The 16,295-nt window shown below is 42.0% G+C and overlaps 1 protein-coding gene across 3 annotated transcripts in view; it reads right to left on the bottom strand.

The window, feature by feature from the left end:
• Positions 1-12,363, bottom strand: part of LOC127062132 (transcriptional regulator ERG homolog) — a 30,783-nt gene extending 18,420 nt beyond the window's left edge. Inside the window, exons 1-2 of one of the 3 annotated variants that reach the window (XM_050989829.1) lie at positions 11,746-12,363; positions 9,378-9,760 (exon numbers count right to left, since the gene is read on the bottom strand). In XM_050989829.1, coding sequence (XP_050845786.1) covers positions 9,378-9,747 — 370 coding nt within the window. In that variant the 5' untranslated portion in view covers positions 9,748-9,760; positions 11,746-12,363. Of the gene's footprint in view, positions 1-9,377; positions 9,761-10,116; positions 10,646-11,745 lie in introns of those variants that run through there. The other 2 variants (XM_050989830.1, XM_050989828.1) reach the window with 2 other exon arrangements.
• Between the last annotated feature and the right edge of the window lie 3,932 nt (positions 12,364-16,295).

Below are 16,295 nucleotides of genomic sequence, written 5' to 3'. Positions count from 1 at the left end.
AGATATTTAAATATTACTTGACGTTACAGAAGATTGAAAAAGAGATCTTTAGACGAACGTGATTGTTGTTAATGCAGCGATTTTAATGTCCATTCGAAAAAATCATCAGGAAACGTATCTGGAAAAGATGAAACTTCGTAGAAATGCGTAGAGGAACGGCGTAAGAGCGAGGGTGATGGCTGTAGAAGCGAAAGCCATTAATTACATTACGGAAGAATGCAGTCGTTGCTTCAAACAAAGGACCGCGTGTACATCCCCTAAAGTTCACAATGCGTACATGTCGTTCTATGTCTACGCTTCATATATCCAGCCTAATTATCTTGAATTTGCATATCTCCAGTCTCGCTGAACTAAACGACTTCGAGCCTTTGTTGCCATCAGTGGGACATTCGTTTTACGATTCTCCTTACAAAGTTTAGTAACAAAACTCAAACCTCCGCTTCCCTATTATTGTAAAAATGATTATATTGGATTGTCCGAAAGATTTGTGCTTCCACAGTTCATTATGATCAATGAACGGATTTTGAAATCAATCGTATTACGATCTAACATTTGTTCAAGTACACTTTCAGCATAGACTCTGTTCATCGTCACGCTTAATCACATTTATGTCTCGGCGACAAATTTAATAAGAAATTCGCGTCAGAAAAAGAGAAAGAGAAAGGGAAACAGAGAGAGAAAAAGAGAGAGAAAGATAGAGTAGTAAATGAAAATGAACGAACAAGAACGAAATATCAGAAAGAGAGAAAAAAGAGAAAGAGAGAGAGAGAGACTAAAGTTAAAGGGAAATAATAAAGAAAGAAAAATCCGCAGATTCGGCTTAAAAAATAATCACCGAGCAGAATTTCAGTCTTCAGAGGCAACTACAAAATTCTGTCTCGGCATGTTGCTGCGTCGCTGAAGCGAGCAACGAAGAAGAGACAACGATAAGCGAAGTAGTGAAAAGAGACGAGAAGAGAGAGAGAAAGAGAGAGAGAGAGAGAGAAGAGAAACGAGAGAGCAGAGGCATCCGCGCGCTCATTTCCGTTTTGAGGCCGTCGAGGGGGATGAAAGGTGGGGATGGGGCGCTAACTCGCGAGATATTAATTCCGTGTTAGCGCTAGGAGGGTTGCAGGGGCGAAAACTACGTGCTGAGGGGGAAACCACCCCGCTGCCGTTTTCCTCTCCTCCACCCCTTCGTCAGCGTCCCTTGCCGCGCCAAGCCGCGCACCTACTCGTAGCGCAACCCCAACGTAGGATGGGAGGCGTTACAAATCAGAGATTAGCCATAGTTAACTCGACTTGCGCAGTCAAACAGTTAATCAATAAACGATTATTTACATCGTGTGCCCGCAGCCGGTCGACGCGTTAATGCATTGACCGGACATATTTCGTTGCTGCGTGTTATAACACACGGAAAATGTTCAACGTATGCTCAGTAACTGGGACACATCAACGAATTTTCAAATACGAAAATAGTCGAACTCCGGAATATCTGATTACTTTGATTATAAAACAAGGATAGAAGCTTGCATTCTAAATGAATTCACGATGATCTCTACAGTACACCCAAATCATTGAGAAAAGCACTCTAGGGTAAGGCCATCTGTTTATGAAACCTGGTATTAACTTTGAACTGTTGGAATGTCACCAATAGGATTAGAAAGATCCATCTATTTTCAAAGGACTACTGGTCTAATCTATGATCGAAGCAAGCTGTCGTGAGATATATCATCACATGGACGACTCACGAGGAAGGTCTCACGAATTTCGAAGAAAAGAGTCACATGTCGAGGATGATATGGTGTGCTGGCGTATGGTAACAAACTGAGATACCGTCAAGGTATGAGGTGGTGATGGTGGGTGGGGGAGAATCGGTGGTCGGAGGCAGAGGTAGCTGGATGACTGGCGGCGGAAGCGTCGTCATGGCGACGCATCGATCAGCCGCCGCCACGCGAATCGAGCCGGGCCGAGGCCACATCGCATACTGGCTTACCGCATTGTAAGACACACGCGGCTAACACGTTATACACGCATCTAGCCAGCACATATATATATATATATGTATGTATGTATGTGTGTGTATATATGTATGTATATAGATACATACATACATATATAGATACACAAACATATACATACATACGTTGCGCTTTCCACGACTGCCGTCTTAATTCGCGAAGGCGTTGTGTTCCATCAAGGTGCGGCCAAGAGTTCTCTATCTTACACGATCTTCTCTCTTTCTCTTTCTCTCTCTTTCTCTCTTTCCTTCTTCTTGGCCAACCGACTTACGTTCCACTTTGATCGTCAGAGCGCGAAATAGTTCTTTTACTTGACTTTAAGATGCCTGTGACTTGTATGAGATTGTGTATGATACTTGATATGACTGACTCTTTTCACACCTCTTACATTAGTTCTATATATATATATATATGTATATATGTGTATATATATATGTATATATGTGTATATATATGTATATATGTGTATATATATATACGCACACAAACATATATACACACAAATACGATAGAAGTCTAATATAAACATGTTTCACGTTTCAACATGTTACATGTTTCAATGATCTATTTTACCCATGCTTATTAATATAGAAATAAAAATTATCATATATTCTAAAATCATTGATATTAAACAATTCGATGATTCTGCCAATCGATATTTAACGATGATCGATCAAGAACAGAAGAGAAGCAAACTTTGATCATCGAAAGTGTTCTGTCTTTCGGGAAAAGTGAAAGCCGCCTGAAGTCCTCTTCCTCTAAGAGCAATTCATCGGAAGAACTTGGATATTTAGGATCATCGGAAAATCCGATGAGGATACATAGTTGAGGAGTATAACGTCAACTTGCTTTCGTTCGACTGCCATAGTTCGGTAACTTCCGGTGGGCAGCAACGGGTGTTACGTCGTATAGCGGCTGTCCGTGGTCGATCGATTCTGGTGGAGGTAGTAGTAGAAGTAGTCGACGTCCCAACCCGCTATTCCCTAGCCTTCCAGTCCTCAGCTTCAGCTGAATACCACTGATTGTCCTCCACTCGCTCCCTCTCGCTATCTCTCTCTCTCTTTCTCTTGTTCCCTACACTTTCTTCTCTCCTTCCATCCCTTTTCTATCGCCGTCTCTCTTCGACACCATCTATCGCTCCGTTAGCTTCTCTCTCTCTCTCTCTCTCTTTCTCTCTTTCTCTTTCTCGCTCTCTCTCTCTCTCTCTCTCTCTCTCTCTCTTTCTCTTTCAGTACGTTTCCTTTCCGCTAGCCATCTCTTTCCCGCAGTCAGAAGCTCTCCTGCTTCCTCTCATAACGGAACCCCAACCTTGCTTCCTCCACTCCTAAGCAACCCTCCTCCTCACTCGTTCACTCCACTTCACCACCCGAAACCCACCCCGTGGCACCCTATCCTCGCTGGTGCCGTGCTACTCCTACCCACTCCACGATAATGATGGCAATCAGACCCTCAGAAAGGATTTCAGGAAATTCTCTCGCCTTTTTGTCGGCGGCCGGGGCGGCGGCGAACGCCACAAACACCGGTCGCACCGTCGTAGTCATGATCACAGTCCTCGATCGTCGTCTCATCCTCTTATTCTTCTTCGGCATCGAACGCGCACTTGTCTCAACGATGATTATCGGCTTGCGTCGCTACACTGATCACTTCGCCATCCAATGGCGATTCTCATTTTTCTTTGTGAATTTTGTATTCATTTATCTAAACGAATTTTTTTTGGACAAGTTAATTAACTTCTGTCATCATCAGATATTATTTCAGTGATTTGTTATTTTTAAATATATATTAATAGTGTTTCTTGACTTCGATATTAAATTATAAATTAACTTTTATATGAATCTTCAAATACTCTATCTTTCAAATATTTGATATAATTGTAAATTATTAATTATTCTTATATATTAGTGGGGAAAAAAGTGAAGACTTTTGACAAGAAGATAGTAATGTATCATCCCTATAACATGCATAACAACTTTGAATATTCTTCACCCTCGTGAACTCATGAATAATATAGCGTATAGTATATACTAGCGTATAGTATAGTTAAGCACCATATCATGACGAACGTCATTATGTTATTGTTCTAATAATTAATGAATAAGAATTGGCGAATCTCTGTTGAAAAGCAGTATATAAGAGTAGTTCGATAAAATAATGTAGGATTGTCTCGTGATGTGATTTGTTGGCCGTTAAATTAATTCGTAGAAAAAAGACCCCCTTGGGTTCCGTTTTATTGCGATTAAAGACGAGAGACGAAGGAGTACCGAGGGTAGACAGTGATACATAGAAATACGTGCACGACTGCGATGTGTCGTTCACGCTGCGATGCACGCTGACAATATTGACTAGGAGCTAAGAAACGAGCGAAAAAGGGGATACGAGTTTCCCTTTCGATGCTCACTCCCCAGTCACTCCTTCATCGACGGTACATTAAGCACACATGATAATGCATGATTAACTGGCTAATGACTTTTCTCTCTTGCTTCTTTTTTCGACATTTACGCAGCATCATCACTGCTTTCGAACTAACGTTCAGACCCTTCACCGATAAGCGATCATTCAACAAGCCATTGTTGTGTCCAATCGTTAACAAGCCGATTGATTCGACAAGACAAATTTTTCTTAGGTCTTGTCATATTTCCAAATAATATTAAGGACATTCAAGAGTTGAAAAATATATTTTTTTTTAAATATATAAATTTCAAATATTTAACTTAAATTATATCGTACTGTTGATTATATTACAAAAACATCTATTGATTACATTACAGAAACAAAATCTTGATTTATATATAAGTTATAAATATACACATTTTTGATAATATTGATCTATAAATCTAGATTGAGAAAATAAAAGAAATATTTTTCTATCGATAATCAAATATACAGTGGAACTGTTAATATGCATACGAACTATATAAAAACAACTTTAACAATAAATTACAAAAATAATATGATAATTTCGAATTACAAGACTATAGAAAAGACATCTATCGCTTTAAACTAAAACTAATCTAAGGGTTGTTACAAGACAGTGCCATCTACCGTAAGATTTCTAAAGCATGACGTGATTTTCTTGCCAGTACACTCTGGCAAGTAGACTTTAATATTGATCTGTACCACTTGCCGAAGGATTCTAGCAGAGGAAAATCGTTATTAACGTGCACGTATCCACGGTAGTTTTATTGGAGTCTTCCTAACCGATAATCGCTCGAATCCCCTACATTGCTGAACGATGATAACAATTATAAAACAACAAATATCGATAAAACCTTACAATTTAAACTCCGCTGTTAGATTTCTGGCAGAAGGTAAAGAGCAACAAATTATTTAATCTGTCGATCATAAAAATTATAAATATCTTTTATATTATTTTTGTTTTAATTGTCAAATCATTGTATATTTATTATGTAAAAGTTGTAAAAAAACAAAAAGGGACTGAGTCACGAGGAAAAGCGATCGGCACACGTTTGTCTTATTGTCAAAATCGTGCGAACGATTCAGCGAAAGAGTAGAAAGGGCGCGCGTAAAGGGGTGCACAGGATCGCGTGCATGATCACGACTAAGCGTAAGGGTGGGCCTTAAACGAGTTCCCGTTCTCTTTCTCTCGCACTTTCGCGAATTTACGTCGAGTCATGATCTCCTTTCCTTTTTCCTCAGCATGAATGCCGCCACCGCGCCATCGTCGTAGTTGTGGCGTTACCTACTCCCGTGGCAGTTAGCACTTAACGAGGCTATTTCACGACGTCAACTGGGTGGGCCATAGGTCGCGCGAGGATGAATAATGATTCGGCCGTAGGGTTGATAGGCGACTTGCCGACTAAAGCTGAGAAGAAGGGAGTTAAGGAACTAAAAAAAAAAAAGCTGCAAGGAGATCGAAAAAAGGGGGAAAGAAAAAGAAGAAAAACGGGATGAGAAGGGACTCCTGGGTTCTTTTATCATTCCAACTTTAACTTGTTAAAATACGTTCGCTATGGGCGATAAGGAAGATCAAGCGGATAAGAAGGAGTAGAAGAAGAAGGAGAATGAGTTAAGGTTGTGGTGAGCAAAGGCAGCGATAGGAGCAACAGAAACGACGTGCTCCTTCGAGCGCTCGTGGCGCTGCTGCCTTTGTTGCGAAGCGCAATAATTGCGCGCGAGGGTGACTCGCTATGGGAAGAGAGGGGAAAAGAGCAAAGAGAGAGGGAGAGAGAAAGAGCGAGAGAGAGAACAGGGTAGCAGAGCACGCGCCGGAACCGGAACCGAGAGTCGTGTGTCCCCGCCATTCCCGGCCGGAACTATCATGATTAGTCACGGGGCCTGCAGCGAGCCGTAGGAGAAATGCGAGTAGAAAGACATAAACCTGGCTTGCATACAGATCCGGATCGACCGAGCGCGGTCAAGCTGAACGTACCATAGAGAATAGATAAAAGGACTAGTTCCTGGGGCCGATACTAATCATTTCACTACAACAGGACTTTGATTGTGAGTTCTTGGAAAAATAGGAAAACTCCAGATCGAGATATACAAAAGGGAAATTAAGAAAATATTTATCAGGATCGAGCCAACTTGAAAATATTTTAAATGAACATACCAATGTATATATATATGTATATGTATATATATATATGTATATGTATATATATACATGTATATATATATACACATATATCGTCGTCTCCCCATTTCCTTATTTTAATATATTCCTCTGACTTTTTATTCTTGTCTAGAAGACAGTCAGGACGTTCTGACCCTTAGTCACCCTTCGAACCGCGAAGAAGGGTGCCGTGGTCGTAAGTTGCTAGTAGGTAGCGGTTGAGAATTGTAGTAGTAGTACTGCTGGTGGCGGTGCTTAACGGAAACGAAGGGACGCAAGGCGCAAAGACTGCTGAACGTAAGGGGCAAAAGGGAAAAGCAATGAGAAGGGTCCAAAAGAACGGACCTCCTAGGGATCAGGCAAAGGGTGTCCGACACCCGTAACCACCCCCTGACTTACTCTCCTAACTTACCCTTAGTCTTACCCCTTGGCCTATCCCTTCGGGTTAACCGATACCGACAATTATCAACGCGTCTCGGTCACTGTGTGATCCGCCCTCTTCAACAATTCACTATAATTCGCGTCTACGCGCAAGAAGAATCCGCGATGAGTGAAGAGGAAAGATGAAGGAAAAAAAGGAAGGAAGGACAAAAGAGTTCGTCTCTCTTCTATGAAGCTCTCGCTCGTTCATTCCGTGCAATTAGAGAACATGATTAAATGGTACTCTCTCTTTCTCTACGGCACCTCTTTATCCTCTCTCTTAACCTTCTTCCGTAAGTGAAACTCTTCGTACCTACACGTTGAAACGTGCCGTAAATTTCTAAATGTTGAAAAGGTTAGCCCATGTTTACGAACAAACAAGTTTCCATTGCACACGCGTGTCGCCACAACTCAGCAAACATCAATTAGCAAAGTAAACAGTGTAATACAACGTACAAAAGATAAGTCTTTCGAACGTTGATCAACGTTATATGTCTTTAATTTTAATAATTAAACTCAATGGAACAAATGGAATATTCGGAATGAAAATTTGTCGCATTTGTTTTTTTTATTGCAAAACAAATAAGAGAGAGAGAGAGAGAGAGAGAGAGGATACTAAATTCTATGAGAATTATTATCTAATGGTTGAGAAATATATTCTGAGAGCGCGGATACGATTCGACTTAAAATCCAAGCTTAAATCCGACACATCTCTTGAAAAAGGGCTATGGACTCTCTATCTCTTCGAGGCAGAGTAGAGAGGTACGTGGTGATCGCGGATGGTCGCATCAGGAGAGGAGGGAAAGAGGGATGCTGGGATGTCGAGGGGAACATCCGGAATCCCGGAGGGTGCCGCTTCGTGGGGCGGTCGGTCGTCATGGATACGTTCCCGGCTAACCCCTAACCGCTCCACCCCTCGTCATCCACATTTTCGCAACTACGCCGCCATCATCGACCCACCATCTTGCTTGAACTCGACTGAGAGAATTCGGATTCGACGTCAAAATTTCCAAACGATGTTTCTTCCTTCGAAGAAAATAAAAGGAAAGAAAAGGAAAGGAAATAAAAAGAAAAAAAAAAGAAACACAGAAAAAAGATTAAGGAAACTGAATCGTCGTTGTCGCTGTAATCACAAAACAGCTTATCAACGATATCCTCCTTTTTAAATCGATAGCTTTTCGAAAAATTTCAAAGCGGATACCACGAATGGCTCGCGACCATCGAGGAAAATCGTAAAAGAAAATGGACTGCTATGCTTTTAGAGGATGGACCGGTTGCAGCACGAAACTGTCGAATCGTTGCTAAATTACGGAGGAACACGCAGGATATTGGAGCGGCCGTAGGAAGTAGTCGACGGTCCTCGCGTAACACCGTTGACCCCTTCTCATCCTGTTTTTTTTTCTCCTCTCTATTTTCCTTTCTCTATCTCTTTTTCTCTCTCGACGACCCAGCTTTACTTTCTCGCGGGGCGTGGGCAGCAGATAACGTGATTTACACCGGTCGGGTAATTAATGCTCCCCGCGACCGATGCTTTAAAAATACAATCGGAAATCGGTGACGGCGAAGAGCAACAGTCAAGCCGCGCCGCTATCGTACACGGTAAACACTGGCAAATTATTACATCTGGGACTCTATTGCACTCCTATCTTCGTCTAGACTTCGTGAAATCAATGATAGGAACATTAATTTTTCACTTTCTTTCTCGCATTTTTTCCTTTCTCTTTTATAGATAAGACTTTACTGCTTTTCGAATAACGACTACATTCAAATTCTTTCGAGAAAGGTTGGAATTCTATCTACATCGCGAATTGATTTATTGTTTTAGTATAAAGTATTACAAAAGGTTAGACAAATTTTGTCTTACCCGTCTGACTATAGTTGAGACATCTCTACTTTAAATACAAGCGATGGAAGTATTCGAAAGCTAAGTATTTCTTTTAATTGTGAACTTCTAGAAAATAGCATTCAATATATTTTGAAAGCATATTTTAATAAATAATTTAAGAATATTATAAACTAATTTTTCTAAACTATCGCTATCTACAATGTAGAAATTCATGTGTAATCCAAAATATAACTGTATAAAGTCCTGGCCTACGAAAAATATTCCCAAAAATGCAAGTAATCATGAACTTTATAAACACATAAACAATTATTCCTATCATAAATATGTATTATCCAGATCGAATTTTAAAAAATGCTATTAATTTGGAAGAAAAACGCAACGTTGAGGTCGTAAAGCAAAGCTCATCATCGTTGATGAAACATAGCAGGCATGAGAAAGAAAAAAGTTTGATAAAGACGAAAAGAAGAAAAAAAAATAGTTTTCGTTCATAAGGGTTTTCGGAGGTAAGGGAAGATTTAAAGCGTACGGAAGCACTCACCGGTGATGGAGGCGGTCGGCGAAATGGCGGACGGGTTGGCACGCGGAGGCGGTGAAAAAGCTCCAGGAAGATAACCAGCACGATCGGCTAGAGCCTGTTTAGCCTGTTTGACACTCTCCTTAAGTCGTTGAAAGGTGCTGTCACAGGTGAGCCCGCGATACGGCCAATTTTCTTGTTTGACACCGGCCGCAGTAACACCCGCAACCACCGCAGAAGCAGCGGCCGCGGCCGCGGTCGTGGCTCCGGCCCCGACTCCGGTTCCGCTCCCGGATCCGGACCCAACCCCGACCCCGGCCCCGGCCGCAGCTCCACTCCCGGTTCCTTTTAATTCGAGCGCACCTGCGTACGAACAGCTAGCGCTGTCGTACATCACCAAAGTGCCCCTGAAACATTTACCCCAAAGTTTTCCTCATTAACTACTTAGCTTCATTTTCAGATCATTGCTAGGATCGTTTAATAGGTGGCCTTGATCTCTCTTCGTTCGTGTTGAAACATTTTTGACAGGTATGCTGTAATTATGTGCACGCTAGCTATTGCTGTACATTATGTGCGTACAAAGAAATGCTGAAAATGATAATTATGAGTGTTTAGCTAAGTACCGATTAATCTTACTAAACAGGTCATCTATTACATATCATGATTTACAGAATAAATTTATTTCCATCTCGAGTTCAAGACCACTATCTTCGTTTCTATATCTCTAGTCATGTTTAATCTACTTTGGAAGCCGACGGATTACCTTCGATTTCTCGGCAGATTTTCACGAATCTTGTGACACGGATTAATCCTTATAACGAATTGACATCGAATCGAACAATTTCACACAGCTTGCACCACGAATCTTCTCACTGAGAGAAGGTTCGATTATAATAAAATCTCTTAAGATAAATATCACTGATCATCCTAATCACAAGATAGCTTTATCACAAAATCGTAGAAGTCTTTTCACACATCGCTCGATCAACACAGAGTTATAATAATGAAAGAAACAAAAAGATATAAAACTGTCGATGATATCGTCAATTCGTCCAAGTATAAAAACGACTGACTAAATTCCATGTCTGGTTAAATAATTGAGTCGAGTTAGACGCTAACGACGGAAGACATCGTACGGCAACGATATCGAAACACGATATCTTTGAAGAACGAAAGAATGATATAAAATTAATTCGCGAAAAGGCAAAAGCTTCAAATCCGGAGGATGCTGGTGCCGATATCAAGAAGAAGGTACTCCGGGCAGGTTGTCTCGCGCAACTGTGGCCGCGGCGGTCAGCAAATTGCTTGCTTCCGGGCCTCATTACATCACTCTGTTACTCTGTTAACGCTCGCCGGAAACCCCTCAGCCTACCTCGTCTAAACTCTCTCGCACGTACCTACACACACTATTTAAATGCAGTGTCGCGGTAAGGCTGATATAGACGCGCATTCGCATGCGAAAGAGGGAGAAACCTCGACAAGCCGTGCGTGCATTTACGTTAACCGATAGTCGAGCAGTTCCCTTCGGACGAGGCACTCTTGCTTTCGCAATTTTCCCAAAATCCCGAAGGTTAAAGATATGAGAGAACTTAGCAATGTAATGACGTTCGATGCAGTAAACCAGAGTGACACCACGTGCAACTTTTAATCCATGATGAGAACGTTGATCCATGTACATTATTTATTTACAAAAATAATAATCTTATTAATTTTCCATCTATCTTTACATAATCAATGATCAACCTATTTCGCCTAATTCATATTAATATATTTATCTTTTCTCGAATAATAACTCAAGATTTTCTGATCTGTACACACATAACGATATCGATCTAAACATGTTACTCGTAAAATAGAAATAATGATAATTCGATATTGATTTTGATATAACTGACATAGCTAGACCCGTTTGACATTTTTCTCTAGAAATGAATGCAGAAATGAATGTGTTACTTCGATCAAGGATATCAAACGACAAGATAAGTGAGATGAAACGCTATCAGATCCAAGTATACCACATACGCGTATTTCAAACCGTCGTCGTCATTTCAAACGGAAGATCGCGATAGTGTAATACAGTGCAAGCAAAAGGAGAGGGCGGTCGCTAATCATTCCACAGAGATATCTTATTATTAGTCAAAGCGATAACGACATACGTTTCTTTCATTGGCACGCTAAGAGAAACCGCGCTCTCGTAGTCGCGTTTCCTGTGCTCTGATTCAATTAAACCTTTCCGGCAGTAGCGAACGTATCTACATCAGAGAAATAAAGAGAAAGAACGAGAGAGAGAGAGGGGGAGAAAGAGCGAACTATTTTCACAGTATGTCGATTTTTTTCAAAAAAAAAAAAAAAAGAAAAAAGAAAAAAGAAAGAAAGAAAAAGAGAATCTCACCGTCAATGCGGGGTTCCGCGCGTTATCTTATCCAGCACTGTCGAATCCAGCTCTTTTCAAAGGATGGACAAACGTCCGCGAACACTTCCTAAAGTCAAGGAACGACGTAGAAAGTATGCCGAACTCGCGAGAAGTAAACTTTATCGTCGTTGAGAATCACGAACACTGATCGCGGACACAACAACACGAGCTTGAAAGAGCAACGTTTTATCCAAGTCCAAGACGAAAAGGTAAGCACGCGAGATCGATCGAAGGAAAAAATCAGATAGACACCGAGAAAAGGAGTTTAGACACAGCGATCGTGTTAAAAGGAAAGAACGTGCGTTTCAACATGTTTAACACACCTACTTTCGCAAACAGTATCGCACGAGTTCATTTCTCGCGTGCATGGACGGACAGCGAAAACACGAGGCAACTCGGTATCGTAGAAGAGACAACGGAACGTGCGGAATGCCTTGCGGAGAACCGTGTGGACCACCGGTGGTGGACTTGGCCAGAGACGCGGACGCACGCATTCGGCAGCGTCGTTATCACTCGCGGTCCGACGATTGGCTGTATCGGAGCCTGCGCCGGGACGCCCTCTCGTCCGTTCCCCGGAGGGATATCACATACAGAGGGGAGGACTTGCGAAACCCTTCTTTACCCCTCTAACCCTGCGCACGTCGTCTCCCACCCTTTGGCCAACTCCGATACAGCTCCTTAGAGGCGGGATCATCCACCTCCCTTTTCTCTCGATAGGGGTAACACCGAGAGAGAGCTTTCCTCTCTTTTTCTCTCAACCTTTGGCCTAACCCTTGGTATACGATGTGGATATAAGAATTTTTTTCTCTCTCGTTAGTTTCCTTCAAAATAAAGACGAATTTCTTACAAAAAGAAATTCGCTAATTAATATTGTTCTCGGTAAGCTTACGGTTCGATTAATAAATCTCGATCTTATCTCTTTTCGTTATCTCTCGACACAAGGTCACGTAGAAATCTCAGTGGAGACGCGGACGAATATAGATACGTATGTTCGGCCATACGAAAATTATCAGATCCACGCATTGCAGTAACAAGGAGGGCGCGACACGAGCGACACGTGCCCGGTCTACGCTTTTCATAGATGCACTGCCAACCATGGGGCGGGTACACGTCCACGCGATACATTCGCTCGATACGTTCGCGCGATACGGTCCACGATAGACCACTACCGCGCGCGATACGTCCGAGCGATAACACGATGTATCGTTATCGTCATCTTCGTTAACCAACGCGTGATCGACGTCGCTATTCGCGACGTGCTTCTCTACGGCAATCACGAGGAAAACGATACAAGTGTCGAAAGTATTATTACTCGATGTACTGTTGACATTCGATACTCTTGCGAAAATTCGTACACGATAAGAAAATTTCAAAGTAGAGTAAAGTTTTTTTTCTGATATCAGAAATATACAAAAATAAAAATGACACCTCCAGCAATGATCTTGTCCGAATAGTATCTAACAGATTTTCCTTGATATTTATTGAATGACCCAGGATATTCCTTGCATCGACGACGATCGGAAACTTTACGCATGACCGAAAAGGTCCAAACGGATGTAGGATTCAGGATTTTCAAAGGAAACGGGATGTTAGGGGATGTCGTTGTAACGTTCGATTCTGTATGTTACGCACGAATAAATATACAATTCTTCGGTACGTACCAAATAAGAATAATCATCGAAGGAGAAGTACGGTCTCTCGAAAATGATCATGATTTTCTATACTTTTTATACCGTGAAAAGATCGTTCCACGAACGATAGGACGTGAAAATGAGTCTATCGGCGTTTAGAACTAGCTTTCGTGAATGTAAACTAGGTGCTTCCTGCACGGCTCGCACAGAGTGCTCGATTCGCTGGTCTTTTTTCACAAGGCCGATCGATAATGCCATTGCAAACACCCTGTATATGCTCGGTTAATGTTAATGGTAGGGGCTGGCACAGCTTGACAGGGGTGGCTTGCCCCCTTGCCCGTGAGTTAGAACTTCCTGAGGCTTTCCTCGCGTCCACCCTGAGAACCACCCTCACCTCGCTTCTCTGTCCCGTACCTTGGCTAATGGTCGGAGCAGGAAATATCAAAAGTCCTCGTCTTCGTGAGCACACTTTCTGCGCTTTCCCTTTCTTTCTTTCTTTCTTTCTTTCTTTCTTTCTTTCCTTCTTTCTTTCTTTCTTTCGCTACTAAGAAAACAAACATTCGCACTCTTCGAATTCAAGAATATCTTTTCCGAGATCTTTGCAAGTATCGTTAGCCATCTTGAATAAGGAAAACCAATTATACAAAGATATAAAGGAAAAGCTTTTTGTGGAAGAATTATTATTGTGGGATATCAAAATCGCGCAGATTTTATTTCGAACGTCGCATTCGCAAATGCGATACGATCGTTGTCATTAGAAAAAGACGATTCTAAGCAGAGAAAAGCAAACGTAATCACCGTTTGTCACGAACGCAACGCATTCAACAGGTTAGTGTGGCATATTAAAAAGAATTTATTCGCGGGCTAATAGATGCCCTCGCGTTGTCCTGATATTGCGAGTCTATTTCACGTGGGTTTCAATGTACCTACGTTTTTTTCAATCTGGTAAGTTGAATTACATGGAAGTTTGAAAAATCAATCGAAAAGTTTGAAATTTTGGGCGTGAGAAAATAACGATAACAAGTTGCGTATCGTACTCGAGGGATTGCTTCGATATCTTGTGATTTAATTTGTAACAATTAGGACAGGGTATCCCCTAAAAGTTGAATGAAGTGAAGGAGCGAAGAGACAGAGAAGGGGAAGAAAGAGAGAAAGAGAGGGAGGCGCAGATATACCGCGCCCTGCTATTAATATCAGTTAACGACCCGATATGATCGCCCGTCCATGGTCAGACCGGCTGCTAGCTATCATTGTGTTCGGTTCATGGACTGGAACTATGGGTTCGAGACGTTACTTCGACCAGAACAGAACTTAACCCTATCGATCGACAACGGTAAGATGACTCACGCCATCGATACCTCTCCTTTTTCGTTTTCTTTCTGAAGACGAAGGAAATCACGGTTTATCGAATTTCGCTTTATATCCTCTAATCATATCCTTTATCTCTATCGAATGGTAGCAAAAAGAGCAATTGAAAAGACTTCAAGTGGAACGAGACGATTACTTTTTCTTTTGGAATTGAAAATCTCGGCTGAAAGAGACCCAAGAGAGCAAAGTTTAGGAGGATCTTGATCAAGTCGAAAACGATGTCCGACATACAACTACAATGTACTAACTAAAGACGTGTAGAGGGTGTACTCTGCAGAGGGTGTGTTGAGTCCGTTCAGGTAGCAGGCATCCTGGTCAACGTCGAAACGAGCCTGCCGCTTGGATTACCATAAGCATTCATATATGCGCCAGCACATTATACTTGCATACCTGGCTAGCATAAAGGCGCTCGACAACGATGGTGCTCGTAGAATAGGCACCTACCAAGCTCTACCTACTTACTTACTTGTACCAACCACCTTCACGAGCGACCAGCACGCGAACCTGATTGACTTGTAGATGAGGCGACACAGTCGATATACTCCGGAGTCGAACGTCCGGCTAGGAAAGCCCTATGGCTCGTCCTCGCGAGGGTGTTCCATGCTCCATGCTATGCTCCTACCAGTCCCTCGCAACGACCTCGCAACGACACTCTCTCGATTCTTCCACATCCCTCGTCCGTAGATTCTCCATCCTCCTTTCTCTCTCTCTCTTTCTCTCTTTCTCTCTCTTGCAACCACCGTCCGTTATCTAGTTAATTAATCTCCGCCGACGGCGGTAGCAGGGCGGCAAAACTCCCACCGTTTCTGCGAGCAGCGTAACGAACCTCGACGACGAAAGTGTCGACGAGTTCTCCTACCATCGACGCTCTCCCTCCCCATTACCACTTCACGTACCTATCTCGCCCTATCGCCATCGTCTGACTGAAATTTTAATTACACCACCGAAAGAAACGCTTGTCTTTCATTAAATGTCGCTTAACCAATGTTACAAAATAATCGTTGGATAAAGTTTAAGCTATCGCATTTAGGTTGCAATCTCCCTTAAAGGAGGTATCTTCATATCATATTAAAATCAACCATCCGCATTCAAGGGGTATATTTAACTTCTACACTGTGCGATAGATGCATCCTTTCTTTCTTTTTATCAGTCTCATATCTTCTTAACGATCTAAGATTTTGTAATTATATTCCTCTAGTCTGCAAGTTGAACATTGGTAATAATATATTTAAAATCCTTGAAATGACTTCGAAAAAGCGCTCTAACAGATAATACGATCACCGTAGGATAGTCAGTACCATCTACGAGCAGCCTACCAATCGCGGATCCAACTAACATATCTGCTTTGTATCAATAATCGACGGAACAAAACAGAAAACCGACTGTTGGATCTGTAAAACGTTTTATCAGTAGAGTCGTATGACGAGAGTTAAGTACAATTTTAGGGGTGTCATAGATGGCATCGATGTCACTGGTGGCAGTGGTGGTGGCTCGCCAGATGCGCCCTCTGATGCGGGGTGGGCATAGTAT

Source organism: Vespula vulgaris, chromosome 3, assembly GCF_905475345.1.
Source record: "Vespula vulgaris chromosome 3, iyVesVulg1.1, whole genome shotgun sequence".
NCBI classification, from domain to species: Eukaryota; Metazoa; Arthropoda; class Insecta; order Hymenoptera; family Vespidae; genus Vespula; species Vespula vulgaris.
This window is presented reverse-complemented; position numbering and strand designations above follow the sequence as displayed.